General features: G+C 42.7%; 1 protein-coding gene across 2 annotated transcripts; it reads left to right on the top strand.

Moving 5' to 3' along the window:
* The first annotated feature begins 1,129 nt into the window (after positions 1 to 1,129).
* ILKAP (ILK associated serine/threonine phosphatase) lies at positions 1,130 to 27,027 on the top strand. Of its 2 annotated transcripts, XM_063103399.1 has the most exons (13): positions 1,130 to 1,273; positions 8,570 to 8,635; positions 9,109 to 9,165; positions 11,822 to 11,941; positions 12,161 to 12,202; positions 13,234 to 13,360; positions 15,335 to 15,441; positions 15,878 to 15,971; positions 16,249 to 16,336; positions 18,004 to 18,125; positions 24,483 to 24,602; positions 26,408 to 26,489; positions 26,754 to 27,027. In XM_063103399.1, exons 1-13 carry the CDS (start codon positions 1,219 to 1,221, stop codon positions 26,892 to 26,894), a joined length of 1,221 nt encoding a protein of 406 aa, XP_062959469.1. In that variant the 5' UTR covers positions 1,130 to 1,218; the 3' UTR covers positions 26,895 to 27,027. The 2 variants fall into 2 exon arrangements, with proteins under 2 accessions (XP_062959469.1, XP_062959476.1); XM_063103406.1 differs by lacking the exon at positions 12,161 to 12,202.
* Positions 27,028 to 27,335: the final 308 nt, after the last annotated feature.

Below are 27,335 nucleotides of genomic sequence, written 5' to 3'. Positions count from 1 at the left end.
GAAACACATCTGTAGTTGAACAGACTGGGCTTAACTCATTGTATCAAGGGAAGCCACGTAACCTGGGAAATGTTGGTGTTAGTCGATTTGGGGACACATTTAGGGAATGGGGCTTTAGTGTGGATTGGATGACATCAAGAAGAGGAAGTAATTCCACCTGGATAGCTTGCTGAATCTTATCTAGACTGCGGGAAGATTAGACAAACCTCTCATTAGTAAAGAAGGAGCAGTCACTCTTATCAGGCGAGGTGGGGAATGTTTGGTCATTTTTGCGGCTTGGACATGTTCAAGTTTTGTTTGTGTTCAGACTTGATAGAGCGATCTCGTTTTTTGTCTTGATCTATTATCACAGCCTGATGTTGACATTTTAGTAAATGGTTTACATTCAACTGGAGAACACTAAAGCCTAGCTGTGTGGGCCAGGCCACCTTGTAGCAACACCGAGGCCTGGCTCCTGATGTCAGCGGCTGCTTTTCCCTTTCTCGGTCGTAGGGCGGGGGCGTCAAGGGGCAGCCGCGCTCTTCCCTGACCCCCAGGAGGCCGCGTGGGTGCAGACAGGTGGGGGGATGCGTCCTCTCCCTCCTGCAGCTTACGGGGTTCCGTCCCAACGCACGGCGCTGCTCAGTCCAAGCCTAGCTTTCTGTCTCTACAACGGGCCAGGAAAGGAGCCATGCTGTGCTGGCGAGGACGAAGGACAGGGCAGTGTGACGTTCAAAGCTCCACGAAGCCTTCCTAGACGTCAGGGACCGACCACCGTAGCTGCCCTTGAACTCAGACATTCTCTCTGCACGTGACTTCTTGGCCAGGAGCTCAACAAAACCTGGCGGACATAGGACGCTTCTGCGCTGAGAAAGCAGGAGGGACCCGGGTTTGGCCAACACGGGGTACACAGCGAACCCGCCCGCCCTCTGCAGAGCCGCCCAACCGGGAGCGAGCTTCCGGCCGGGCGCGTGAGGGGCCTGCGCGCGTGCGCACCGCGTCGTCCCGCCCCTCCTCATCGCCCCGCCCCGTCCCCCGCGCGCAGGACCCTGGGGCGGCCGGGCCACGCCGCGCGCTGATTGGTGGCGTCCTGGGCCCGCCCTTGGTGTGACTGACGGCGCCGTCGCCCCGCTGCCGCTGCTGCTGCCGCCGCCGCCGCCGCCGCCGCCCGGGTGTGGAGCCGGGCCGTCGCTCGCGGGCTGTGTCCGCGTCCGCCGCCGCCGCCGCCCAGTCTCGGCCATGGACCTGTTCGGGGACCTGCCGGAGCCCGAGCGCTCGCCGCGCCTGGCTGCCGGTGAGCGACGTCTCCGCCCGGCGGGCGAGGGGGAGGAGGGCGGGATGGCGGCCGCTGAGGCCCGCGGCTGAAGCGGCGCCCGCGCGGGCTGCATGGGCCTGTTGCTGCCTGGCCGTCCGTTCCCTCACGGGGCCTGGGGACGCGCCTCCGCCATCTTCGCTGCGCAGCACGGAGAGGCCGCCGACCCCGCGGCCCTGCGCAGCGGGGGAGGGCGCCGTCGCGTCCGCGCGGCCCGGCCCCAGGGAGGCGCTCCGAGCGCCCGCCGGCCGCGAGGGCCCCAGGCCGGGGCTCCAGCGAGCGGCCCTGCGGGGCTTCCGGTCTGCGCTCCAGCCCGCTGGCTTCAGAACAGCCTGCCCCGGGCGGGGTGCACGGTCAGGGGCTTGGGGTATTTTGGTTTTTGCACCGCAGATCGCACGAATCACCTTCTCGATTCTTATTGGTTTTGAAGCCCTGAAGACAAGGTGCGTTCTCCGTGGTCCTATGGTTTTATTTCGTGGATCACAGGAAGTTCCTCCGCTCCCTGAAGAGCGCTGGCTAGCTTGGGTCCACTCCTCTACGAAGCCCTGACCCTGCCAGTGTGCGAGTCCCTGCAGTCTGTCGTTTGAGCTCAACATATTAGCAATATGAAACAGTGCCTTTTTTAATCCCTTATGTCCGATGGATTACAGTCACTCCAGGTTTAATTTGGCAAAACACGTGAATGTTTTCATATGCAAGACATTCAGCTAGTTGCTGTAGTTTAGAGTCTTATTTCCAAACCTAACTTGGTGGCAGAAAACCTGTAAAATTTTAAATACAAATTCAGATTCCCCGGGCCCACCTCAGCCCCGCTAAATCACAATCAGAAGGTGAGTTTCTGAATCTGTTACTGAAATCCCCAGGGGATTTTGACTGGACAGCCCAGCGGGGGTCTGGAGACAGTGATTTGGAAACTACTGTTGTAGGGAATATGAAGGTGAATAAGATACAGCTTTTGCTTTCAGAGAGCTTAATTCTGAATGCAAGTGATTGTAATTAAAACTGGCAGAAGTTAATGACTGTGGGAAATGCTGAGTTCCCTGAGTGGTATTTGTAGTCCACTGAGATTGGGGAAGAAGGCAGTATTTGGGTTGGGCTCCTAAAGATGGGTAGACTTGTGATTTGCAGAGATTCTAGGCAAGAAAACAATGTGCTCAAATGGGGAACGCTTCGTTCTGCAGTTCACCAGAGCAGAGCATACCAGGGATTTGGGGCCCTGAAGAGGGGTCCTTCTGCTCTCCACAGGGCCTGGATTCTGGGTTTTCACCTGTGCGTGGCTGGTCTTTATCGAGCCGTTTTGAAGTTTCATCTTTTTGCCCTGTTCTCAGTAAGGGCACCATCACTTGTCCCCACTGACCATTCTGATGGCATAGAAGCATCTAAATAACATGTCCTTGAGTCTATGAACTTAACTCAGCCATTCATTTTCTAGATAACTACAGTTCTAGTCGTGCGTGAAAACTAGCTTTGTATAGGCAGTTTTGAGTTTGGATTCACAAATGTAACTGTAACCCTATCATTTTAAAATCTCCATTACTGTTTACCTGAAATTAATTTGGGTCTGTTCAGGGGAAGTCCCCCTTGACGGTACAAAACCTGACAACTTGAAATCTTACAAGTTGGCACTTAGCATCCTATCAGCAGATACAGTGGGAGGGTACATCCTGCCGCTGTTTTTTCCAAACTCAGCTTCCAACCCTGGCTGAACTGACCTGGTAGCAGAGGGGCTGCGTGGTGTTCAAACCCCCCATACTCTGAGAGTGGATTAGTGAACTGTTCCCTGCCTGTGTATTTTTAAAAATAGCTTTAAAACAAAAAAGACATGCTTTCAGAATTTGTAGATGACAGGAAGCTCAGAGGGATAAGTACTAAGTGAGTGACAGATTGAGGTCCAAAGTCATCTTGACTGGCAGTTAAAACCAACAAAATGAGATTGGATAGGTTAAAAAATCATTTCAGCAAGAATAGAATCTGATTTCACTTTCTTATAAAAATACTGTATTTTTTTAAAAAGTTAATTTATATACCATACTTTGTTTCAGTAAATCATATTGATTGCTAAAGTGGATTGAAGGTTGAGGCCAAACTGTGCATCATGACCCTTGCATGTGATATGTGGGTGCCACAAGTTTCTAAGCTAGTGCAGGGAACAATAAAAGGCACCCAAACTCTTGACCTTGGTGTTATAATACCACACTCTAACCAGCTGAGCTGTAACTCATCAACCTGAGACTTTTTGAGTCCAGCTCTTCACTTACTAATTCTGTGTCTTCTGTGGCTGTTTCTGCATCTGTGTGATGCTTCCTATTGGTATGGTAGGGATTAGAGTGTGTGTACCACATGTACTGTGGAGCACAGAGGACAGGATTGAGCACATAGTGCTTTGTAGATGTTGGCCATTATTATATGAGCCATTAACTTGAACAGCTGATAAAAAAGGTAAAAATGGATTTCATAAAAGCAGTAAGTGTCAAAAAGGGATAAGATGCCACACTGCTCAGATCACATCAAGCGTATTTTTTTTAGTTCTTTGACTTTTGTTTTCTTGTAAATATTGTATCTCATGTTCCTACACCCAAGCCTCTTACATTTTTATGATCTGGCAAAAATATAGAAAGAGTGCATTAAATGCTTTCAGGTATTTAGCCATTAGTAGTTTTCATCTCAGCACTTAAAGGTTTTGATTGCTGAGTGAATCAAATTTTTAAAAAGAAACGTGTATACAGAGAGAGTGTGTGTAGTTTACCTAAAAGAGGAATTATGTTTGTTCATATCAGACAGAAATGGAAGTTTTCTGTCATATCCATAGAAGTGCTGACTTAATGTCTTTAAGATTGACAGCTTATATTTGACAATTCATGCAAGTTAGTTAAAGGTGTCATGGTTTAAAGTTGCTTCAGCAATAATTTGGTTTCAGTTTTATGGGGTAGTTCTTTCACTTATTGCTGCATCAGCTGATGATTAGCTGTCAAGGACTAAGTATTTGCTTGGTAGACCATCTTAAGAATATTTAAGACATAAAATAAAGGTTAAGATATTAGAAGTAAACAGACTAATTGTAAAACTTCAGGGTTAAGCAAGAAAACTCAAGTCATAAAAAATTAAAATGAATTTGACTATGTAAAAATTTAAAGTTTCTGCAGGACAAGAGATACCACGAAGGCTAAAGACAGAGAAAATAACTGCAATATACATTTCTAACTGTTAATATTCCTAATAAATGAAAGGCTTACAATATTAATAAAAAATATATAACCCATTAGAAAAATGGTCAAAGGATTTATGTATCCTGACAGTTTATAGAAGAAGGAATATAAATGGTCCCTTAGCAGGAGTTTATGTTCAGCTTCCCTGGTCACTGAGGAGGAAGAGAATGTCAAATCACTGACATTCCATTTTTTCTTACCCATCAGATTGGCAAAAATTGGTAACATTGGTGAGGGTGTTGAGAAATGGACGTTCTCATAAAGTATGTTGGGAGTAGAAATTATAAGAGCTTTTTGGGGAACAAATTTTGACTGCTGTCCAAATTAAACTGCCCATACCCTTGGACCAGCAGTCTGGCAGATTATGTAAGGATATATGTGTAAGGTTGTTTATTGTGGTGTATTCATGTGAAAAACTAGAAATAGCCTGAATGTCAGTAAGAGAACTGGACAAATGAGTAGAGTTACTTCCCATACAGAGTAGTCTGTAACTGTTGGAGAGAATGACTTAGGTCAGGTGTGTTGGCCTGGAGCATTCCCTGATAGGTTTGGTGAACAACCATATTTGTGAAGTATTGTGTGAGTCTACCTTTTAAAAATTAAAATGAACATATATATGTATATGAGCGTAAAGGAAAGTGGAAAGTATACGCCAAACTTATTATGCTTGGAGAGCATTATGGACCCCCTGTCCCCCATAATATTTCTGTGGTATTTGGAAAACATTTGTATTGCTTTTGCAGTTGAAAAGAAAATTCACGTTTAAAAAACAATTTAGGCAAAATATTTTAAGCTCTTTTTGTTTCTTTATCATACTTAGCAACCTTTAGCTAACCTGAATGTGATCAACCCAAGAGTGTTTTTCTCAGCATAGTGTGTTACTTTGGATAGACTTAGCTTTAGAATGTAGATAACTGGGAAAAAAAATTCTAAGGGAGATTAACTATAATGAAAAAACATTTTCATTCTTATTTCATTCTGTATTAGAGCTCTTATTAGAGCTTGGAGAACCTCTTCCAAAGTTTTGGGTCAAAGTTAAACTTTGTCCAGTGATTGCAGTTCCCAATACTTTTAATATTTATTATCCAAAACAGAATGTAAGGTTTTGCCTAATCAGAAATTCCCTTAAAGATGCTCCTCAACTTATGATGGGGTTACGTCCTGATAAGTCCATCCTAAGTTGAAAATATCATTAAGTCAAAAGTGCATGTACTATATTTAACCTACTGAACATCATAACGTAGCCATTGACTCCCTTAAACTTGCTCAGAACATATACATTAGCCTACAGTTGGGCAAAATCATCTAACACAAAGCCTGTTTTTAAATAAAGTGTTGAATATTGTCATTTATTGCATAGTGTACTAAAAGTGAAAAACAGAATGGTATGGGCTAAGTACATTTTCTACCAAATGTACATCACTTTTGCACCACCTTAAATTCAAACCATTGGAAGTTGGGGACTGTCTATATAGTGTTTATGACCTACACATTTTTTTTTTCTTTAAAGAATCCAGATGCAAACTTATTAATTTGATCTTTTCGATGATACAAAAAGTATTCCAGAGGTCTTATAAAGCCTCAGAATTGTCATTGTAGGGTTGTCGTAAGGGTAAAATGAGATGATCTTTGTGAAGTTCCTGGAAGGGTGCTCGCATGTGGAGGTGGTGTAGCACCTCGCCAAGAGCATGGACTGGGAAGCCAGAGTGCCTGGGCTTGCATCCCCACTCCACTCTTCACTGGCTCTCTGATCTTGGGCAGGTATTTGCCCTCAGTGCCTTAGTTTCCTCATCAGTAGATAACAACAATAATAGTACTTATGTCATAAGATTATTGTAAGGATTAAATGAGTTAAAATATGCAGGGCCCTTAAAATAGTGCCTGACAGGCGGTAAATATTAGTTATTTTATAAGCCATTCTCAGGTGTGGCCAACAAAATGTAAGATGGTCTTACTGTGTTTAATTGAAGTACCTCTTCTAGTATTCTAGAGTGAAAAAAGGTGATAGGCTCATTTTGTGCAGGATAGGGAGATAGGTTATTCTTTGAGGGGTGGTTATCAGTTTTGGGCACTGTCTTAGACTGAGTTGTACCCAAAGGGGAGAGGCCAGACTGATACTAAGCTGGAAATTGTATTGTGAGGAATGCTTGCAAGAACTGAGAATATATTAGCTGGTTAAAAGAAGACTTCCGCCATTGGACAGTGGCAATAGGAAGACCCGATTTAATTGGGTGGGTTTATTCAAAAGTTAAAATCTGACCAGGCACAAGTGGAGGGGCTCGTTTCTCTTCAAATTGGCTTCTTCCCTCCCCACTGAATGCAATGTGATTTTTCTGGATTATCCCATATGGTTTCGAGTCTGTTAGGAGAATGGGCATTTTGATTGTTAGACCCAAAGTAGTTTGGGCTTCCCTTGGAAGTGACCTGCTAGAATATCAGGGATTCTTACAGGGGGGTTAATACATTGAGTAAGTGTTTATCCTAAAATACCTTTTAAAGTCCTGCTGCTTCTTGAATACTTCCCATAGAATATGCCACTTGTGAGAAAAATGAAAGTTTTTGCAATTATTTGTTTAGGATAATCCTAAAGAATTAGAGTACACTTTCCCATTCGCAGTAGGGGTATAAAGCAAAAGAATTACTTTTTGTTAAGTCGGGGATTTCTTCTGTATTTTAGGTACTTATTATCTAAAGACCCCTGAAAAAATTTCCTTCCTTGGGGCTTTTAAATTTAAATTTAAGTTTTTAAAAAAGAGATTGAAGCTGGATAGTTAGCTCAGTTGGTTAGAGTGTGGTGTTGAAAACACCAAGGTCTGGGGTTCAATCCCTGGACAGTAAAAAAAAAAAAAAAAAAAAAGTAGACTTTACCCAGTTCATTTCTACATGGAGGCAAAAAGACAATGTAGATGAACCTCTTGGAGGATATAAATTTATTTTGAGTGAAATGGTTTTTAAGTGAGTACATTTTTATACTTGAACTCTGAGGAACAAAAGGTGGGAGAAAGCCTGTATATTTGGTCAGTGTATTGAACTTCATAGGAGATGGACATGCATATTTTTATCTTCAGCCCTGTGTTTTTTCCCAAATTCCTGTGTGCCAATTCATATATTTGGTAGCTTAAATAGAATTTTTGGAAAAAGCTGGAGAATAAGGAAAAGTGGTTAAATTTTATGTGGAAAGGGATAATTGGGCATAAATCATTTAAGATGTGTACTTCTGAAATGTAAATTTTCAGGTTTTTAGATTAAAAAAAGGTCTCTCTGGCTTTCTCCTGAGGCCATCTGTCTTCAGTTATCTAAAACTCATTTTCTCCATGGATGTTTATTAAATCAGGCACTGTGCTAGGGCTACCAAGTTATGACAGACTTTCTTCACTTGAGGCTCTCACCACCACGTCTGTGCTCATTTGAGATTTTAGCTAGTGGTTAATTTAGAATGTTTTGAAACAGGATTTTTAAAAACCTATAGATCTTTGAAGGGCCCCCTTATTGCTGAAGTTCTATCTTGAGGTACAGAAGTATTGTTTTCTCGTTTTACAGTCAGTTTTTTTCCTTCCCAGGAGGATTCTCTTTTAAAGAAAGATATTTTAAATGGTTGATGCTTTTTAATAATGAAATTAACAAGAAAAATATTTGTTTTTCTCAAAATACCCAGTGGCTCTTAAATGCCTGTTAGGGGCATCATTCTTTGCTTTTATGTTGACTATAACCATTGTAAACAAGTGTTTATATTAAATAGCTGTCATGAAAATATTTTTAAGAAATAAATTTTGGGGCCGACCCCATGGCTCACTCGGGAGAGTGCAGCGCTGGGAGCTCAGCGGCGCTCTGGCCGTGGGTTTGGATCCTATATAGGGATGGCCGGTTGCGATCCCCTTACCGGTCACACACACACAAAAAAAAAAGACAAAAAAAAAAAAAGAAAGAAAGAAATTTTGTCCAACAGGAGAGAGAAAATGTGAATAGAATAGCAAACTTGTCTCAAAGCAGGGGAGACCACACCGTCTTCTCCTTTGGCAATCCATCCTTGATCATGACCACATGCTTTCTAAACAGTTTTTCTGTGTTTTAGGGAAAGAAGCTCAGAAAGGATCCCTGCTCTTTGATGACCTCCCTCAGGCCAGCAGTACTGACTCAGGTACAGTCTTCAGGCTCTCCCAGGTGTGTGTCAACGTCTCTACTCATCCTGGGATTGTAGTTGTCTCAAACTTTTTCCCTTTCCCCCGTTTTCAACACACAGATGTTTTAGGTGTTGGACTGTCTTAAGTTTTGAATCCATGGCATCAGGTAAGGCAGAAAAATCTGCTAGTCGTCAGCCCTGAGAAGTACTGCGTAAAAACGTTGAGCAGTTTTCTCTGGTTCATTTGAGTATTTATTTTACTAGTTGAAATAAAATTTAACTTTTTAAGGCAGATTTTTATTTCCTTTGAAATGATAGGACTTTAAAATAGGTTGAAGATATTATTCACTGCAGTATGAGTTGCCACTGGATTGACGCAAGAGTTTTGAGTTTATTTCAATAACCTACATAGGTGTCCTGGTGGGATGGATTCTGAAACTTAAGCCTTATACATTTTTTGTGGGCTCACTAAGTGTTCTGCTGTGTTTCAGGATCAGGGGGACCTTTGCTTTTTGATGATCTCCCACCTGCTAGCAGTGGCGATTCAGGTAAGTGGTAGGGAAGAAAATCCAAGGTGCTGATAGAAATAATACATAATATTTTACTCTTATGTAAAATTTATCTGCAAGTTTTAGTGGGATTTTGGATTACATTAAATCGTAGTGCAGCGTAAGGTTTGTTAAAACTAAACAGGTACGATTAGGTGGAAGCAAAAAGATTAGATGCTTTGATACTATATCACTTTTGAGATTATTTAACTTCTTGGGGTTCAACCTGTTAGAACTGCCTGTAAAAATTAAAAGTTTAGTAATTTACTCTGAACATTGTTGTTAACGTTTTTTTAAAAAAATTCAGAGTCTGTTGTTCTGGTTTGCCTTGTTATGTTCCTGGCAGATCCAGATGTATCAAGCCTATTAGCATTGGCTCAATTGCTCCTGAAAATGTTTAACTCTCATTTTGTGTTCCAATTAAGTGCAAGGGAAGAATAGAGCAGATTCGTCTATGTTGTCAATGACAAATCTATTACTCCATCTGAGAACTATGTGGAGGTCATCTGGTTGGTGGGTGGTGGTGATGGGGGCAGTGGGGATGCAGGCAGTGCTATTTCATATGCAACTATCCTCTGGTGTAAAACTATTCTTTTATTATCAAATAGAACATTTGAAGGTTCTCAGGTAGATTTTTTTGTATTATTAATTTATCACCATAAAATCATTTGAATCAGACTAGAAAGTATAGATTAAGTTAGTATACTTCCTGTATTTTAGAAAAAGTATTAGAATCATCTGACATAAGAATTCTTGGGTTTTTTAGAGAATTCGTACCAAAAAATAACAGCATTCTCATACTCAAAATTTAGCCTGAAACCTTCTCAATAAAGACAGTACTCTTATTTGTAATGAAAGTTGATATGTGTAAACAAGGCTCTTACCAGATTTAACAAAAGAAATGAAGATTCAACATAGCTATCTCTTAATTATCCATAGGGTAAATGACAATTGACTAGTAACAATTTAGAAGATTTACATACCACTCACTATTAACAAGCTTGATTTTTGGGGGGGGGGGGATATATACAGAATCTTGCATCCAGTATTTTGGATTTCTTGAGAAGATGACACACTCTCTCAAGCAGGCAGGAACCATTTACAAAAATTGACTATGTACTAGGCCATAAAATAAGTCCCAATAAAGAATGTTTCATATACAGATCTTATTATCTGACTACAGTGTAATTTGCTTAGAAGTCAATAACAAAGCTATAAGCTTTCTCTGTTTTGAAATTTAAAAGAGAGGAAGATACTTTCACATATACATTGGGAAACCTGGAACCGAAACAGTAAGCAATAGGACTCCAATGGAGAGACCATCAGGAGAGATTCTGTTGGAAACGTCTATGACATTTTCTCATTAGTTTGCCTTATAATACTGGGCGGCATATGTGTATTATATTATATTATATTATTGCAGAAGTCTGTTCTTGTGCAAGTGATTGACTTTTCTTGAGGGCAGGGACATTTTCTTTTTTGCTGGGTTTTTTTTTTTTTTTTTTGCCAGATGATCCACTTGGATATTCTTTTCTTCTTTTTCCTCAGTGTTCAGAAATGTCTGACAAAGAGTACATTGAATAATAGTTGCATACTTTTATACCTAAATGCAGAGACCTTAGAGCCATTGATTTGGACAGCAGCTGCCATTTATTGGACATGTGATGTAGCAGGCACTATGACATATGCTTTACATACATTGTCCTCATCAATTTGCAAACAACCCTCTGAGATGGCAGTATTCTCACCATGTTACATTTGAAAAAACTGAGGTTGGAAGGTTAAGTAACTTGTCTTAAGGGCACATCTCTTCGAACCTAGACTTTTCTCATTCCAAACACACACACACTTTAGTGCCCTTAGCTCTGGCTTTGAGTAAAGATCCATCCCTCTGCAAGTGGGAATGGCTGCCCCAGCACCATTTTGCCTTTTAGGATACATACAGTTCTTAAAGCCTGACATTTGTCTCATTTTGAGCTTTTTGGGGCACTGATTACTTTTTAGACTTTGTTCAGGACATGTCAGTTTGTTTACAGGTTTTGGACACTCCCCTGTTTATCAGTAAAGGCCTGGGAATATAAAACACATGTATGTGCTACAGGCCAAAAATATGTACAAGTATTTTTACCAGTGAGAAACCTTTTACAAATACAGGAACATATTGCTCATCAACAAGGATACATTTTGAGAATGTGTTGTTAGGCAATTTTGTTGTCCTGTGAACATGATAGAGCGCATCTACACAAACCTAGATGGTGTAGTCTACTACATACCTAGTCTATGGTATAGCCGTTATAATGTTACGACGGGACCATTGTTATACATGTGGTCTGTCATTGACCAGAATGCTATTATGTGGTACACAAGTGTATCTTCAGGGTCTTTCTGACTCAGAGCCTCAATCTTAACTTGTGCTCTCCCACCTTGGATTTGCAGCAGTGCCTGTGGCTGTCCCCCCAGCCCCACCTCTGCCTCCCCCCTCCCCCGGGGTGGAGTCATAGCCCTAACTACTGTGCCTGCCTGCATTTGCCAATTCTTGCTTGAAATGTCATTCTGTCTCTGAGGACTGGGATGGAGACTAGTCTGACTAGTCTGCTAATGACTTTTGCTAACAGTATCTGGCTGTGTTTCTGTCTGGCTTATACTTTATTTCCAGGTTCTCTTGCCATGTGCATATCCCAGATGGTAAAGAACGAAGGGAAAGGAGCCAAGAGAAAGACCTCCGAGGAAGAGAAGAATGGCAGTGAAGAGCTTGTGGAAAAGAAAGTTTGTAAAGGTTTTCAGACAGTTTGGAAACAAATGTATTAGACTTCGTATTTTAACAACCCAGAGCAAAAAGCAATCTCAGCTTTCTAATTATAATACTTCCTTTTCATATCTGTATTTAAAAAATGGGTAGGGTTCTCTTTTTGCAAACAGATGTCCAAGTTTACCTTTGCTTTCTTTCTCCTTTTACTTTTCATGTACATCTATCTCTCACCCTACCTTTGGTCAGAAAGGAAACCTACATTTGTTCCTCAAGAGTTAAAAAATACAGGTAGTTTTTTCTTTGCCTTCTGCAGTGAATGGTTAATTTATTGACCACCCAGTCTCTGATCTCTGTTCATAACCTATAGATTAGCACATAGAATTCAATGATGCAGCTTATGAAAAGAGAGCCCGAGACTAGAAAGGCAGTTAATTTGTAGTTAGTGTTGTAACTTGTTTTGTTAGTGGGGAAGATAATTAAAAGTATTGACTAAAGAGAAGTAGTGGGCTTTCATTTACTGCACCAGACTCCTTTGTCCTTTGCCACAAATTACCTTAGTGAATGCCGTAGGATGCACACGGATGTAGTGAGAATACCTGCTCGTAGATCTGCTGAGAAGATGTGGTTTTCAGCTTAACATGTCACTTCCCAGAGATAGGTCTTCCAGAAGTGTTCAGAAAGATCATAAATTTACCTGACTCTAGGTGTCAGAAGATGAGCTTGAACTAGCCTAGACATTAAACATAAATAGGTTTTTGTGCCAACAGTGGACTCTTTTATTCTTTTCTTCCTCAGTTGAAGTAAAAGCAACTGATCTCACCATTTGATCAAATTCGCCACCAGCCTCAGGCATGGAAATACATATTTTCAGGGTGTCCAACAGGGCATTTGGGGCAAACTCTGTTGATTTGCATTTCTCTAAACTAGTAGTTTTCCTGTCCTTGTCCTTCTCAGCAAGGCTTTATTTGCATATGACCCCTTCCCCTGGTTTGAGTCCCCCTTCTGTGAGCGGCAGCCCTTGCCTTGCTCTCGTGCTCTGACTTCCGCCTCCTTAGACGAACTGTTCTGTGCGTGCTGGCTGTCCTCATGTCTCCACCCTGATGTCTATCCTCTCAGAGCCCAACTTGACCAGCAGTGCTCTGAGTTTAGTTACACACCTGCAGCGGGGGAGGTGCCTTGAGGGGAGTGGCTCATTTATTTACACCATGAGGACATTGCTGAGCAAAACAGCCATAGTTCCCACTCATTTGCTCTGGGACTAGGGTTTCTGGGGGGAGGGCACAGTTTTGTATTGGCTTTTTTGTTCTCTTTTTCCTTAGCCTCTTCGGTCATCTTTGGTCTGAAAGGCTATGTGGCCGAGCGGAAGGGTGAGAGGGAGGAGATGCAGGACGCCCATGTCATCCTGAACGACATCACTGAGGAGTGTAGGCCCCCATCGTCCCTCATGTGAGTGTCCAACAAGAGTGGTCGGCATTAAATTCTCCACTGACTGGATTTTTGGACTGTGGCCATTTGTATTTACGAGAAAGATTGACATGTCACTTGAGTTGCTTAGTGTTACATCAGTGGTTCTCAGCTGTGGTTGATTTTGCCCTCCAGGGGACATTTGTCAGTGTCTGGCGATATTTTTGTTGTTGCAGTTGGGGGAGGGGGTTGCTACTGGCATCTGGTAGAGGCCAGGGTTGCTACTAAACATCTTACAAGCATTGGATAGCCCCACAACAAAGAATGGCCGAGCCCCAATTGTCAGTAGTGCTGTAGGTGAGAAACCCAGCTAAACAGGAAGTGACTCTCCACATCGTGGGTCTTCATGGGGTGTCACTCTTCACCAGTAACAGCAGCTTCTGGCAGAAAGTATTTCTATTCTGTGACCTAGAAGGTAGAGTTGGAAGCCACTAACTAAAGTATGAATGGTAATCAGAGAGAGCTAGTACAGGTTGAGTATCCCTTACCTGAAATGCTTTGGACCAGAAATATTTCAGATTTTGGGTTTTTTCAGATTTTGGAATATTGGCATTATACTTACCTGTTGAACATCCCTAATCTGAAATCTGAAGTGCTTCCAGTGAGCATTTCCTTTGAGTGTTATGTTGGCACTCAGAAAATTTCGGGTTTTGGGGGATTTCAGATTTTTAGTTTAGGGATACTCATCCTGTACAAATAATTAGGGCCCAGAAAGGGAGCAGAAAAGCTGAAATGGCATTAAGGAGAAAAAAGACAATGAAAAATTTCATGCAACTTTATAAACTAAAATGAAGCTTTCTGGATTAGCTTTTAGGCATGGAGAAAAAGCAATCAGATGGTAGAATGTTAAGTTGGATGTTAACATACATTATGTTACATATATAATAATATATATTATATAATTACTCATACACGGTATGTATATTACATAATTTCCAAAATCCAGAATTACATAGTACTGTATATACATGACATACATTAACTGAAGCAGTTGGTCAATAATATACGGTGTGTTTGAGCCATTTGTGCCAGTGGCTTTTGTCCAGTAGATGAGGCCTCATGAAGATGAGGTGATGGCTGGCTGGTCACATGCAGAGGCAGCCGCACATACACTCATCTCTGTAAGGCTGCCATTGTTCAACAAGATTGTGGTGTGCCTTGGAGTGTGCTTTGGAATTGCTTTGAAAGTCAGGAAAGGGACTTGTGGTGAGCAATGGAGGGCAGAACCTTTGGGGGTAGATTTAATTGGAGACACTAAATCATACCTAACCAACACTAAGCCATACCTAGCAAATACTAGGTTGTAAGATAACAGTTCTGAGTTATCAACCAGATGAGGTTCATTTTCTCATGGCTTATGGTGTCCTAAATTGAAAAGGGATTCCAAAAAGTTTGAAAGAAGAGCAGCTGTATAAATTAAATGTCATTTCTTGTAGGCATTTTTGTTCTTTTCCTTTTATTCCATATATGTGCATCTCTGGCCGAACTTGAAAGGGGAGTAGGAATAAGACTGGTAAGACAGGCTTTAAAATCAGATGTCTGTCAGGTTATTTGAGTAATAATTCTGGAACTTCCTCCCTACTCTTATAGATACTTTTGGCTGTCTTGGATCAATAACTCTATCCGTGTATTAATTTTTATTCCTAACTCTGATTTAAATAGAGAAAAGTTCTGAAGTTTAGTTTCATCATCAATGAAAAATTAGTTAACAGATCTTGATTTTTGAAACAAGTGTGGGTTTTTAACATTTAATTTAAAATGCCATGAAAGTTACTTAAATGTTTGTCTCAGTCAGCGTTACACCTTTTTTCCATTTGTGACAGTGTGACTGGTGTCTCACCTGTGTGACTTTCTGGCTTACTAATGTTCACTGTTTGAGATGAGATTTAAAAGCTTTAGCAGGGAGGTGTGATCTTTGCTGTGAGAATCTCATTGACTCCTAATTCATTCTTCCAGTACTCGGGTTTCATATTTTGCTGTTTTTGATGGACATGGAGGAATTCGAGCCTCAAAATTCGCTGCACAGAATTTACATCAGAACTTAATCAGGAAATTTCCTAAAGGTGAGGCTGAGAACCAAATCAGTTAATATTCACTTTGTTTTTATTTTATTTGGGTAACTGTATAAATCAGATATGTCATTTTTGATTTAGCAAAGAATCATTGATGACTCTTAAAAGAGGAGCTAAGAGGAGTGGACTTAGGCTTCCAGGTGTAGTGGCTGTGCATGGGTGGTCTTGGATAGTACTTCTCATGTCTCTAAGTGATGGGTACCTCTTGTGAATTGTCTTTGGGTACAGTGAGTGTCTTGCGTTTACACTTGGGAAACCAAGTTGAAATGGCACTATCTTATAGGTAAGGAAATAGAGATTGTTCTTAGACAAGCTTAGAAATCAATTGATGTGCAAAAAATACAAAAGGATATTGACCATGGGAGGAGGATAATCTTCCCTCCTTGAGAGATTGTTTTTTGTTTGTTTTTTGGCCCTCCTGTAATAGGAGATGTAATCAGTGTAGAGAAAACTGTGAAGAGATGCCTTTTGGACACTTTTAAGCATACCGATGAAGAGTTCCTTAAACAAGCTTCGAGCCAGTAAGTATAACTCCATGAAGAAGTGTGATTGGATTGCATGTGTTGTTTCCCTAAATACATTTTAGGTCTTCTGATGTGGTTTGATACTAACGGTCACTGTCTGAAAAGTGCCTAGTGCTGAGTAAGCTCTTAAAACCACTAGCTAAATCTAAAACAAAAAAATAGCAAGTATCAAGGAAACAGTCCATTTTAAAGTAGAAGATACTTCCGTTTAGCTGGAAATGAGTCTCATAGTGCTAGCCTATTGGTGGTGACTGTTTTCTGCTGTTTCCCTCAGGAAGCCTGCCTGGAAGGATGGGTCCACTGCCACGTGTGTCCTGGCTGTAGACAACATTCTGTACATTGCCAACCTAGGAGACAGTCGGGTATGTGGCTCTAGAGCCACCTGTGTAGATAAAGCGTGTTTATGGGGAACAAAACCTTAGCAAGTACTTGCTGAATAAGATTAAAATGATGAGGTCTGGGTTGACATCTTGTGCTTCTTGTGGGGTTGCTGCAGGGTGTTCTGCAGAGTTTAACTTCTAGGTAGGGGAACAGGAGCCAAACTGCGGCAGTTTGTTCTCTGGGAAGACTTATGCCCTGTAACAGACTTCTGTTTTAAAACCCAGATCCTCCCCCACCCCCCGTGCTTTCTTTTTGTGTGTGTGTACTCTGTGCAGGTAGGTGATTCTGTGGTTTGTAATTTAATCATATGCACGTAGCTTAAATATTCTTTAATTTCATTTCTCTGACTTCAGACTATAATGAATGAAAAGTAACAACCCCAGCCTCTCAAAATCATTGTGACTTCAGAATAACTTGAAAGCTACAGCTAGAAAAGTACTAGGTGAGGTGCCATTCATTCACTGGGCCCAGTCCACCTGGCTGAGGGAGAAAGCCCAGGGTATTGTTTCCTACTGGTGACAGTTGTGGGGAATGACAAGGAGCCTGGATGGCAGCACTTTGTAAGTCTGACTTCAGTCTCTCCCTCCTCCATGTCAGGACACATGTTCAATTCCACTGCTGCTGCTTCAGCCAGCCTCCATGCTGCTTCAGCAGTCACAGGAGCAAGGTGACCCTTCCCACACTTAAGCAGAGGGGGTCTCCCTCACCCCTGATGCTTCTGGGGTGATTATTCAGCACATAGATACCAAGCACTAGGGGTACAGCAGTGAACATAACAGACAACAGTCCCTGCCTGGTTTATATTCTGGTGATGCTCTAGTAGACTGGTTCTAGTACATATGTGTTTAGACCAAGTGACTTCAAAAATAGCAGGAAGAAAATTGACCAAAAAAAACCCCCAAAGGTGGGCTGGCCCCGTGGCTCACTTGGGAGAGTGCAGCGCTGGTAGTGCCGAGGCCACGGGTTCGTATCCTATATAGGGATGGCCGGTGTGCTCAGTGTCTGAGTGTGGTGCAGACAACACCGTGCCGAGGGTTGCAGTCCCCTTACCGGTCAAAAAAAAAAACCCCAAAGGCTTGAGTCTGGCCCAAATTGGAATCCTGGCTCTGTTGTATGACTTTCGGCATGTTACTTATCCTCTGGGCCTCAGCACCTTCCTCTGCAAAGCACACAGTAAGCCTGATGGTGGTGAGAACACACAGAGGCGCTGGTGTGGAGGGCCTCTCCAGCATTATCTTTGCCTCTTGTAAACTCAAGGCCAAAAGGGTTCTTGACACTTGTTGAATGCCTCGCTTCATGTCACATATGTGACAGTGGCCAGGGTGAGCAGTTGGCTGTGGTCGTCCAGCAAAGTTTGCAGCAGAGTTGAGAACAAAACCAGGGGCCTTTCTCCCTGACTGGTGTTTCTACAATACTGCTTTGCTCTTCAATATTCAACACTTCTTTGATGCTTGATTATCTGAACTTGTGTCTATCAGCAGGAGGCTGAATGTGAAACTTCACTGTTAACCTTTCTCTTCAAAAATAATAATAATAGTAGTAATAATAATAATAAGTAAATAAAATAAAAACCTTTCTCTTCAGCTAGTAACTTTATGCACTGTGCTCACTGAATTTTATACAACTGTCGTACTCTCCATCTTCCCAGGCAATTCTGTGTCGTTATAATGAGGAGAGTCAAAAACATGCAGCCTTAAGCCTCAGCAAAGAGCACAATCCAACCCAGTATGAAGAACGAATGAGAATACAGAAGGCTGGAGGAAATGTCAGGTAATTGACAGAGCTCTAGGGAAGGAGGGTTGTTGGCCGTAGTAGTGGCTCTGAAACCTTCAAGAAACAGAACTTTCCATATTGCATGGTTTTCAGTGTGGAGAGACTCCTGTCTTAGGTCTGACACTGGTGACATGGGTGGATGACTGTTTTAAGATTTAACATATATCCAAGTGGAAGCAAAATGTGTGCATGAGAAACATGCCTCCCTAAATTCGTATAAGGGAGCTGGCCGGTTAGCTCTGTTAGAGTGTCACCTTGTAACACCAAGGGCAAGGTGTTCGGATCCCTGTACCGGCCAGTTGCCAAAAAAAAAAAAAGAAAGAAATTAAATTCGCATAAGGGCAAAATCTGTCTCAAATTTGTTTCACCGTTTGCAACATTGTCTCTGTGCCTAGGAAGTTTCTTAAATACTGTCATTTGTCATACTGAATAAGTTATAGTTTTAGGTGAATTCTCCAGAGAGAAAATCTGAAGTGGCTAAGACAGCATGTATTCATAGTGTGTGCTTACTATCTCTGGACATCCTGAGAACAACTTCTGTGGCTTAGAGGAACACATCTTTTGTGGCTCTGTCTTCAGCAGTTCCATTTCACCTCCCTAAGTCTTTGAAGAACATGTGTCCACTCAGGTCTATCATCTGCCATCTCTCCATGTCAGCTAGAAGAGGACTTAGGAGAATTCCACTTCAAGGACATTGCAGTATGAATTTGACCCGAAGTATTTTCTGGCTCATTGTATAGTTTGATGATTAAAATTTTATTTTTTTTTGTTGGGGATAAGAGAAAAGTAATCTATCAGTGAAAGATGGCAGTTATTTGTCCTTGAACATGTAGTTTCTCTTCTGTTGTTCTTTTGGGGAAGACTTTGTTATTCTTCCAGCCTGAGTCTACCCAACCAGTAGTGGAGGGAGGTCTCTGGAGAGGAGTCTGAGCTCTTAGAGATTGTTCAAAAGCTCCTGGATTAGTGAGAGGTGATTTTGGTCATAGTTGATATGGTTTACATGAGCAGTAATGGGATAATAGGCCTGGTTTCAGACCACAGACTGGGCTGTTTGGTCAATTTTTGCCACGGTGACTACTGTCCTGGCCACTACTGGGGAAATTAGTGCCTGAGAATGTGACTATATTTGCTTGAATTCCTTGAAAAGATTTTGATATTGATAGTAAGGCCAGCTGTGTTGCAGTTACTTCCTTTTTCATAATCCCCATTTAATTCAGAGCATGTTTAGATGTCTTAGAGATACCATTTGACAGTATGGGCTTGGATGAGCCCTTTATTTCAGAGAAGAAAGGTGGGAGGGTCAGAGACAGGCACTGAATCTCGGTCCCTTCGCAGCAGAACCCTGCTGTGACCTGTTCTCCTGCCTGAGGCCAGGGCTGGCTCCCCGCTCCAGCTTTTATTATTAAATTTTTCAAACATACAGAAAAAGCTTTAGTAAAACAAACATTTCAGTAACTACCACTTAGATTCAGCAGTTAACATTTTGTCATGTTTGCTTTGGGTATATGTGTGTCAGGCTGAACTATTTGGAAGTTGCAGACATGACAACATAACACCACAAGTGTGCATCTCCTGAAGATAAGGACATTCTCAGTATAATCAGTGACCATTTTCACACTAAGACAATAATGCTTCCTTAGATTATATTAGGTTATCTAATATCCTCTCCAAATTTATATTTTCTTTCAAACTAGGGTCCAGTCATCATACATGTTTCCCTTGGACTCATTTCTTACCAGGCTTTGAACCATGTTAGTCCAGGCCAGCAGGTGTATAGAGTCACCAGCGTTCCACACTTGCCTGTTTTTTTATGGCATTATATCTGTATATTTCCTAGAAACTGGAAGTAAGGTGTAAAGCCTTCTTTAGATTCAGATTAAATGTTTTTAGCAAAGATGTTTTCTGCAGGATGCCGTATACTTGACAGTTCCTCACTTTGGTAAGCACGTGATCATCATTAGTGATGCTGAATCCTAGCACTTGGTTACGTTAGTAGCAACCAAATGGTTCCCCTGTGTAAGCAGCAGGTAATATGGGGAGTGCACTTTGGTACCTTGTGAATATTCTGTTTCCTATCAACCTCTCACCTGATGGTTTTAGCCTACCTTAATGATCTGTGCATGAACTATTTCATTAGTGGTGACAAAGGTGATTTTTATGTTCGGTGATTCCTTCCACATGTATTAGTAGGTATTCTGTGAAAAAAGGCTTTCTCTCATCACTAGGAGATGAACATAGTTTCTTCTAAAAAAAAAAAAAGCAGAGTACCGTTTAATTTTTTTCCTTTACCAATTTGCAAAGTAAGATAGTCACTTACAATTGTGGAATTAGTGTTTTTTTCCTTTCTCTGCTTTTCTCCTTCCTTCCTCGCCCTGTGAATTACTGTGTGCCAGTGGACTTTATTTATTCAGTGTGGTGAGTTGATTCTAGTCAGAGTATTAGTGCTTTCTCTTGCTCACGTTATCCCTGTACAGCCCGTGGAAGATCCTCAGCTGGCTCTAGTGTCCTTTTCATATGTCTGCATTAATCTTAAAAACGAAAATTCATATGTTGGGATGTTCATTCAACTGTGTTGTCATTAATTTTAAGTCTGTTCAAGTACAGACCTAGGAAACTGACACACACAACACATTTTAAATCGCACATTTAGATTGCCACTTTTTACTCAAATTTAATGTTAGTTTTCTCTTTTTTGACTTAGTATTTTGTAGCTCTTTTCTCTTATGCTGAAAAGCATGGTTCCTAATAACACTAATATATTCGTCAAAATAGCTTCAAAATCATACTATCAGAAATACCACTATCAATGAAATTTAAGTGTTCCTTGCTGTTCTTGTCCTTAGAATATTCCTCAGTAAAGACATACCGTCAGCGGACCAGGTGAAAAGTGAGATAATTATTTTCAGTGTGGTTTTGTTACCACTTTGGTTATTGAGATCATTAGTTTCAATTTGTTTTCAATTTTAGGGCTTTTTTCTCTTTATAAATTACATTGAGAAATTGGAACCCTTGTATACTGCTGGTGGGAGTGTAAAGTGGTGCAGCGCTGTGGAAAACAGTGTGGCAGTTCCTCAGAAATTAAACATGGAACTACCGTATGATCCACAATTCCATTCTGGGTCTTATACCCAAAGGAATTAAAAGCAGGAACTTGAATAGCTTCATGCACCCATGTTCACAGAAGCATTGTTCACAGTGGCCAAAATGAGGGAGCACCCCAAATGTCCATTGACAGATGAATGGATAAGCAAAATGTGGTGTATCCATACAATGGAATATTCAGCCTTAAAAAAATGGAGTATTGGGCTGGCCAGTTTGTTCAGTTGGTTAGAGTGTGGCCTTGTAACACCAAGATCAAGGGCTTGATTCCCTGGACCAGCCAGCTGCCAAAAAAAAAAAAGGAATACTGACACATGCTACAACATGGATGAACCTTGAGGACATTATGCCAAGTGAAATAAGCCAGACACAGAAGGACAAATAACTGTGTGGTTCCTCTCATACAAGGTCCCTGGAATAGTCAAATTTGTAGACAGAAAGTAGAATGGTGGCTGCCAGGGGGAGAGGAATGGAGAGTTAGTGTTTAAGGGGAACAGAGTTTCAGTTTGGGACGATGAGAAAGTTCTGGAGATGTGTAGTGGTAATAGTTGAACAACAGTGTGAATACCTAATGCCACTGCACTGTACACTGAGAAATGGTTAAAATGGTAAGTTTTATGTGTATTTTACCACAGTAAAAAAATGAGTAACCTCTTATTACATGGTTCAAAATCTAAACTGAGTGTAAAGACATATTTAGATATGTCATGCTTTCGTTTCTGTCCCCTCACCCCGTTTCTTCATTCTTTCCAGTGTTTCTTACAAAAATAAGCCAGTCTGCTATATATGTTTGTTTTTCCTTTTTTCTTACACCAGAGATAGTTGGGCAGTGGTGAATTCCTCTGAGAAGGTGAAGACAGTTTTATTTTTATTTTATAAGGAAGGCTACTGAGCAGATGAGGGGAAACTTACAGATAGTAAACATTTAGCTTTAAATGTCAGTACTGTGTGCCTAGAACTTGGTCAAATACAAGTCTCATAACTAAAACAGTTCTGGAACAGTACCTTTGGTTATCTCTGTAGCACTCATCATATGATTACACTGGATTTGGGCATCTACCATTATTTGGATGGTCAGGAGGTGGAGCTTCTGTCTCCCAGCCTTAGCTCTGCAGACATTAGTTGTGGATAGTTTATCAGGACCAACTGTGTCCCTGCTTTTACTCACATGCTAGAAGAGCTGAAGTCAAAGTAGTCTCCAGCTTTCTCAGCAGCCATATTAGCCTAAAACCCACAAGTAGTAGAAAGTCTCTGTCTCTGTATCTTTCTCTTTGATTGTGAAGAAAGAACAGAAAATAACAGCAAAAATAGCTAAGATGTGAGGACTCTCTTGAACAGCTTGCCCACTAATAGGAAAGCAGTTCTCTGATTGATTGGCAGATGGAAAACAGGAGAGAAATAAAGCAGCCTGAAGCAGAATTTGGAAGTGCTTAAGGGCAAGTTGCCAGTCCTAATGAGGGCTGGTAGCAAGGTGCAGGCAGATTAGGTTGAGACTTGAGAAGCCACTGGCTCCTAAGCATGTAATCCTGGGGTGGGCAGTGTGAGGGTGGGGAAGGAGAATGAATTGTCAGCAGTTTGTTGGGGGCAAACGGCTTTCTGTTGTGTCCCGGGTAGTATAGGCATTCTGAGAAATGGATAGGTATGGAGTATGTATTAGAGTCCTAGTAAACAGGACAAAGCCGACAGGTGCTAGCAGAAATCTTTGGAGAATGGCCGGCCCGTGGCTCACTTGGGAGAGTGTGGTGCTGACAACACCAAGTCGGGGGTTAAGATCCCCTTACCGATCATCTTTAAAAAAAAAAACAAAAGTCTGGGGGGAAATAACCCACATCTTTGTTACAGAAAACTGCACTGAGTGGGTGACTGTGGGCACAGTGAAGGGCCAGGGGACAGGCAGAACTCTGCTTCCAGGACAGCAGCCCAGACCAAAGCAGAATTTTCTGTTGTATGTGTCCATCTGCACAGCATCTCCAGAGCTGCATGTTCCATGATTTGGGAGCCCCATAGTGGTGTGAAACCTCCACACACAGCTTTGGTGTTTGCTGAGTGCTCAAGAACCAGGGAGGTTGGAGCTGCCTGAGGTCATACAGTGAGGAAGTGGTAGAGCCCAGAGCAGAATTTTTCTTGGCAGTGGGCCCCCAAAACCGGTTTCTCTTTGGTATTAGAACTCTGCCTTAGGTGTCTCTTCCCATGTATAGGTCACCTCCCCATCTCTCTGTATCCCCTCACCTCATCATATAATACTGTGCAGAGTACTACTGTTCACATTAATGTTAAATCATACCTGTACCTGTTGTAAAGACAGTGTATTTCAGAATTTGGGAATAGTCACTTTCAGGTACTTTCCAAATCTAATTAGATTGAAATACAGAACATCCATCTATTCCACCTATTCTTAATCCTGGTGCATGCTTATTTATTTATTTTTTTAAAGATGACTGGTAAGGGGATCTTAACCCTTGACTTGGTGTTGTCAGCACCATGCTCTCCCAAGTGAGCCAACTGGCCATACCTATATAGAATCCGAACCCGCAGCCTTGTTATCAGCACCATACTTTCCCAAGTGAGCCACAGGCCGGCCCCTGGTGCATGCTTGAAACACCTGAGGAGCTTTAAGATACACAGTCAATTCTAGGCTCCCACCCAGTCCAGTCAAGTCTGACTCTGGGGTGTGGGTCTGGGCAATGTGGTGACAAGTACCACTGCTGAGCCCAGTCAAGGATTAGGCTGACCACTGCCACTTGGCCACCACAGGGGGTGCTGTTCCCCCCAGTGTGCAGTAGAGTCTCTGAGGACAGGAGGAATGTTAATGACTTAGACATCTCTGCATATTATTTGAGATCAAGAAATGTCAGTACTGAGGGCCAGCCCGTGGCTCACTCGGGAGAGTGTGGTGCTGATGACACCAAGGCCACGGGTTTGGATCCCTCTATAGGGATGGCCGGTTGGCTCACTTGGGAGAGTGTGGTGCTGATGACACCGAGGCCACGGGTTTGGATCCCTCTATAGGGATGGCCGGTTGGCTCACTTGGGAGAGTGTGGTGCTGACAACACCAAGTCAAGGGTTAAGATCCCCTTACCGGTCAGCTTTAAAAAAAAAATAAAAAGAAGAAAGAAACGTCAGTAGTGGTTGATAATGTGGATTCTAGTTTATATCTTTCACTCTCCTATTTTCTGCTTTTAAGATCAAATTCTAAGTACTGTGGACCATAATCTGCCAGATAGAGCCTGAAAATGTTTTTCCCCTCATTTTAGGGATGGGCGTGTCTTGGGTGTGCTGGAGGTGTCACGCTCCATTGGGGATGGGCAGTACAAGCGCTGTGGGGTCACTTCTGTGCCAGATATCAGACGCTGCCAACTGACCCCCAATGACAGGTAAAATGACCTTACCAAAGGCACTGGGGTGCATACACATGGCTTTATTTCTCTTCCTGACTTCTAATTTGTGTTGAGCCTTGCTGGGAGGAAGGTTGGGGGGGATAGCAATGTCTTAGGCACTGTGCTAGTTCCTGGAGTGCAGGGATAGATAGAATGTGGCTCTGTTGTAGTGAGGCCCACAGTGGTAGGGAGCACACATGGGGATGGGTGGTTGCAGTCCAGCGTATCCCAGGCATGTGGGTGCTCTGGGCAGCTTTGACTGTGGAGGAAGGGGGTGTCCCTGTTCGAGAAAGGAGAAGGGCTTTCCTGGCAGAGAGAACACACACTAAAGCATTAAAGTGTGACACTGTGAAAGCACAGCCAGGCAGGGCCAAGAATGGGCAGTGAGGGACTTGAAGGATAGAGGTGCTTTGGGGACAGTGTGAAGGGCCCTCAGTTCTGTGTTGAGGACTTCAAATTTAACTGATGGAGAATAATAGGAAGTTTTTAAGCAGAGTCAGGGTAGGGTGAGAAACTGCCCGTTTAGCTCTCCGTCTCCCTTTTTGTGTGCCTGAAGACAAGGCCCCATGCCTCACCCAGGGGAAGCCCTGAACAGCTCATGGTAAAGACGGCATTACAGAACCAGGGAGGCCCATTAGGAACAGGTGCAGTAGCCCCGTGTGAAAGGCGATAGCAAGAAGGAGATGGGAAGCTAGGGAATACAGGATTCCTAAGACTGAGTTGCTGAGGGAAGTGAGAGATTGTCTGCGACACTGCAGCAGGGTGCAGTCCTTTGCAGGTGCAGCTCTGAAGAGCACGTGCTTGGTGCATGCATTCTTGGCCTTTTCTCAAATCACTCGCCCTGTTCTCCACACCTGCCTTCAGTGTGCCATGTTCTTGCCCACCATTGGGCCTTGGGACATGTTTCTAACAGCCCCCTCCTGAGTTTCTAAGTGGTGCCTCAGGAAAGTCTTCTCTGCCCTCAGACTCAGCCGGGCCCCATCTGCCTAGTACTCTCAGCTCTGCTTTCACAGCTTCTACCTGGTGTTGTCACAGGTCTGTGGGGTTACTCAGAGTTTGACTCTCACAACACTAGAAGGGGCATGAGCCTGCTCAGACTTGTCCCCACTGTGTCCCAAGCACAGGCCATATGCTCAGTCAGTACTGGTTGAATGAATGCCCACTCAAAAGAGGAAAACAAAGACATGGGTGTTATTACAGTGAGGAAAGAAAGGTGGTTCTACCTTAAACCTGTGGGGGACATATTCTGTCCATGGTGCCAGGAGAGCTAGAGCTGTCCCATCGACTTCCGTGGGGCAGTCTAGCAGAGGGGTGGATTCTGAAAGGGAGAGCATGCTATTTTCAGACGAAGGAAAGTGGACGGTGCCCGCTATAGGGCTGTGGACTCAGTCCTCAGGCATGCAGTGCGCACCGGTTTCACGCAGGTCCAAACTCACTCTAGGCTGCGTGTCTTTGGGAAATGATGCAAGGCCTGTGGTGATACGAAGTCATTGTACGTTGACTGTGACACCTGATGTTTTTATTTGGTGATTTTTCTTGAGTTAGTCTGGGAAAGCACAGCACCTAATGTTTGAGGTAATTCATAATTATATTTATTAGTGAAGAGAAGGATAGTCCCAGTTTTAATGTGTAACATCACACCTACAAATATTTTTAAGTAATTTTAACATTTGCCTGTTAGAAGTTATGCTGGTTTTAGCCTCTGAGTAGTTGGACAGGTATTTATTTTACCTCCATCTTTAAGCCACTTTATTTTTATAGTTTGCTGCTAAAACCTATTGTATTTCTTGCTGGGGTTGTAGGTTCATTTTGCTGGCCTGTGACGGGCTCTTCAAGGTCTTTACCCCAGAAGAAGCCGTGAACTTCATCTTGTCCTGCCTCGAGGTGAGAAATCTCACAAGGGGTTGCCAGTTGTTTCAACTGTACTGTAGTTTTTAGAGAATGGAAGTCCTGAGACCCCATATCCCCCTGTTGTTGGGCAACCTGTGTGCTCTTTTTCAATGTGAATTCCAACCAGAGGACTGCTGGTCAGTTTGTCCTGCCAGCCCTGATAGACACTGGAGCAGTTCTTCCTCCTGGCATGTGTCTTGGGAGAGTGACAGGGTGCAGGATCACCCTGTTCACTTGTGCCCCTTTCCTGTCTGGTAGGATGAGAAGATCCAGAGCCGGGAAGGGAAGCCCGCCATAGATGCCCGCTATGAAGCAGCCTGCAACAGGCTGGCTAACAAGGCAGTGCAGCGGGGCTCGGCAGACAATGTTACTGTGATGGTGGTGCGGATAGGGCACTGAGAGATGGTGGTGGCCAGGAGCACGCATGGTATTGACTTAAAAGGTTCATTTTGTGTGTGTGCACATTCTATGTGTTTTGTGTACTCCTGTGGGACTCCCATGGTTGTAAATAAAGGTTTCTTTTTTTTTTTTTCTTAGTCTCTTGAGTTCTCTTATTATACTTTGAACAACTCTTGACCCTTCAGAGGTTATTTGTGTTTGCTTTTAAATATGCTCTGGGTCTTTCCTTGTTAAAACCATTATAGGCATCTTGGACTGGCTCATAATGACCTGCAGGCTGCTGGTTGTGTAAGGTTTTGTAGTTCACAGGCCTCCTCTTACCGTACTTTCACCCTCATGAGGACCTTGGTTGGGGAAGTGACATTTTGCAGTGAGGAGACTGAGTAATGACTGGTTAGAGAAAAGGCTAGGCTCAGAACCAGGGCTTTTGGAACCCCCTGG

The sequence above is a fragment of the Cynocephalus volans genome, chromosome 1 (genome assembly GCF_027409185.1).
Source record: "Cynocephalus volans isolate mCynVol1 chromosome 1, mCynVol1.pri, whole genome shotgun sequence".
NCBI lineage: Eukaryota > Metazoa > Chordata > Mammalia > Dermoptera > Cynocephalidae > Cynocephalus > Cynocephalus volans.
Note: the sequence above shows the minus strand (reverse complement) of the source record. Positions and strands in the feature narration are given on the sequence as shown.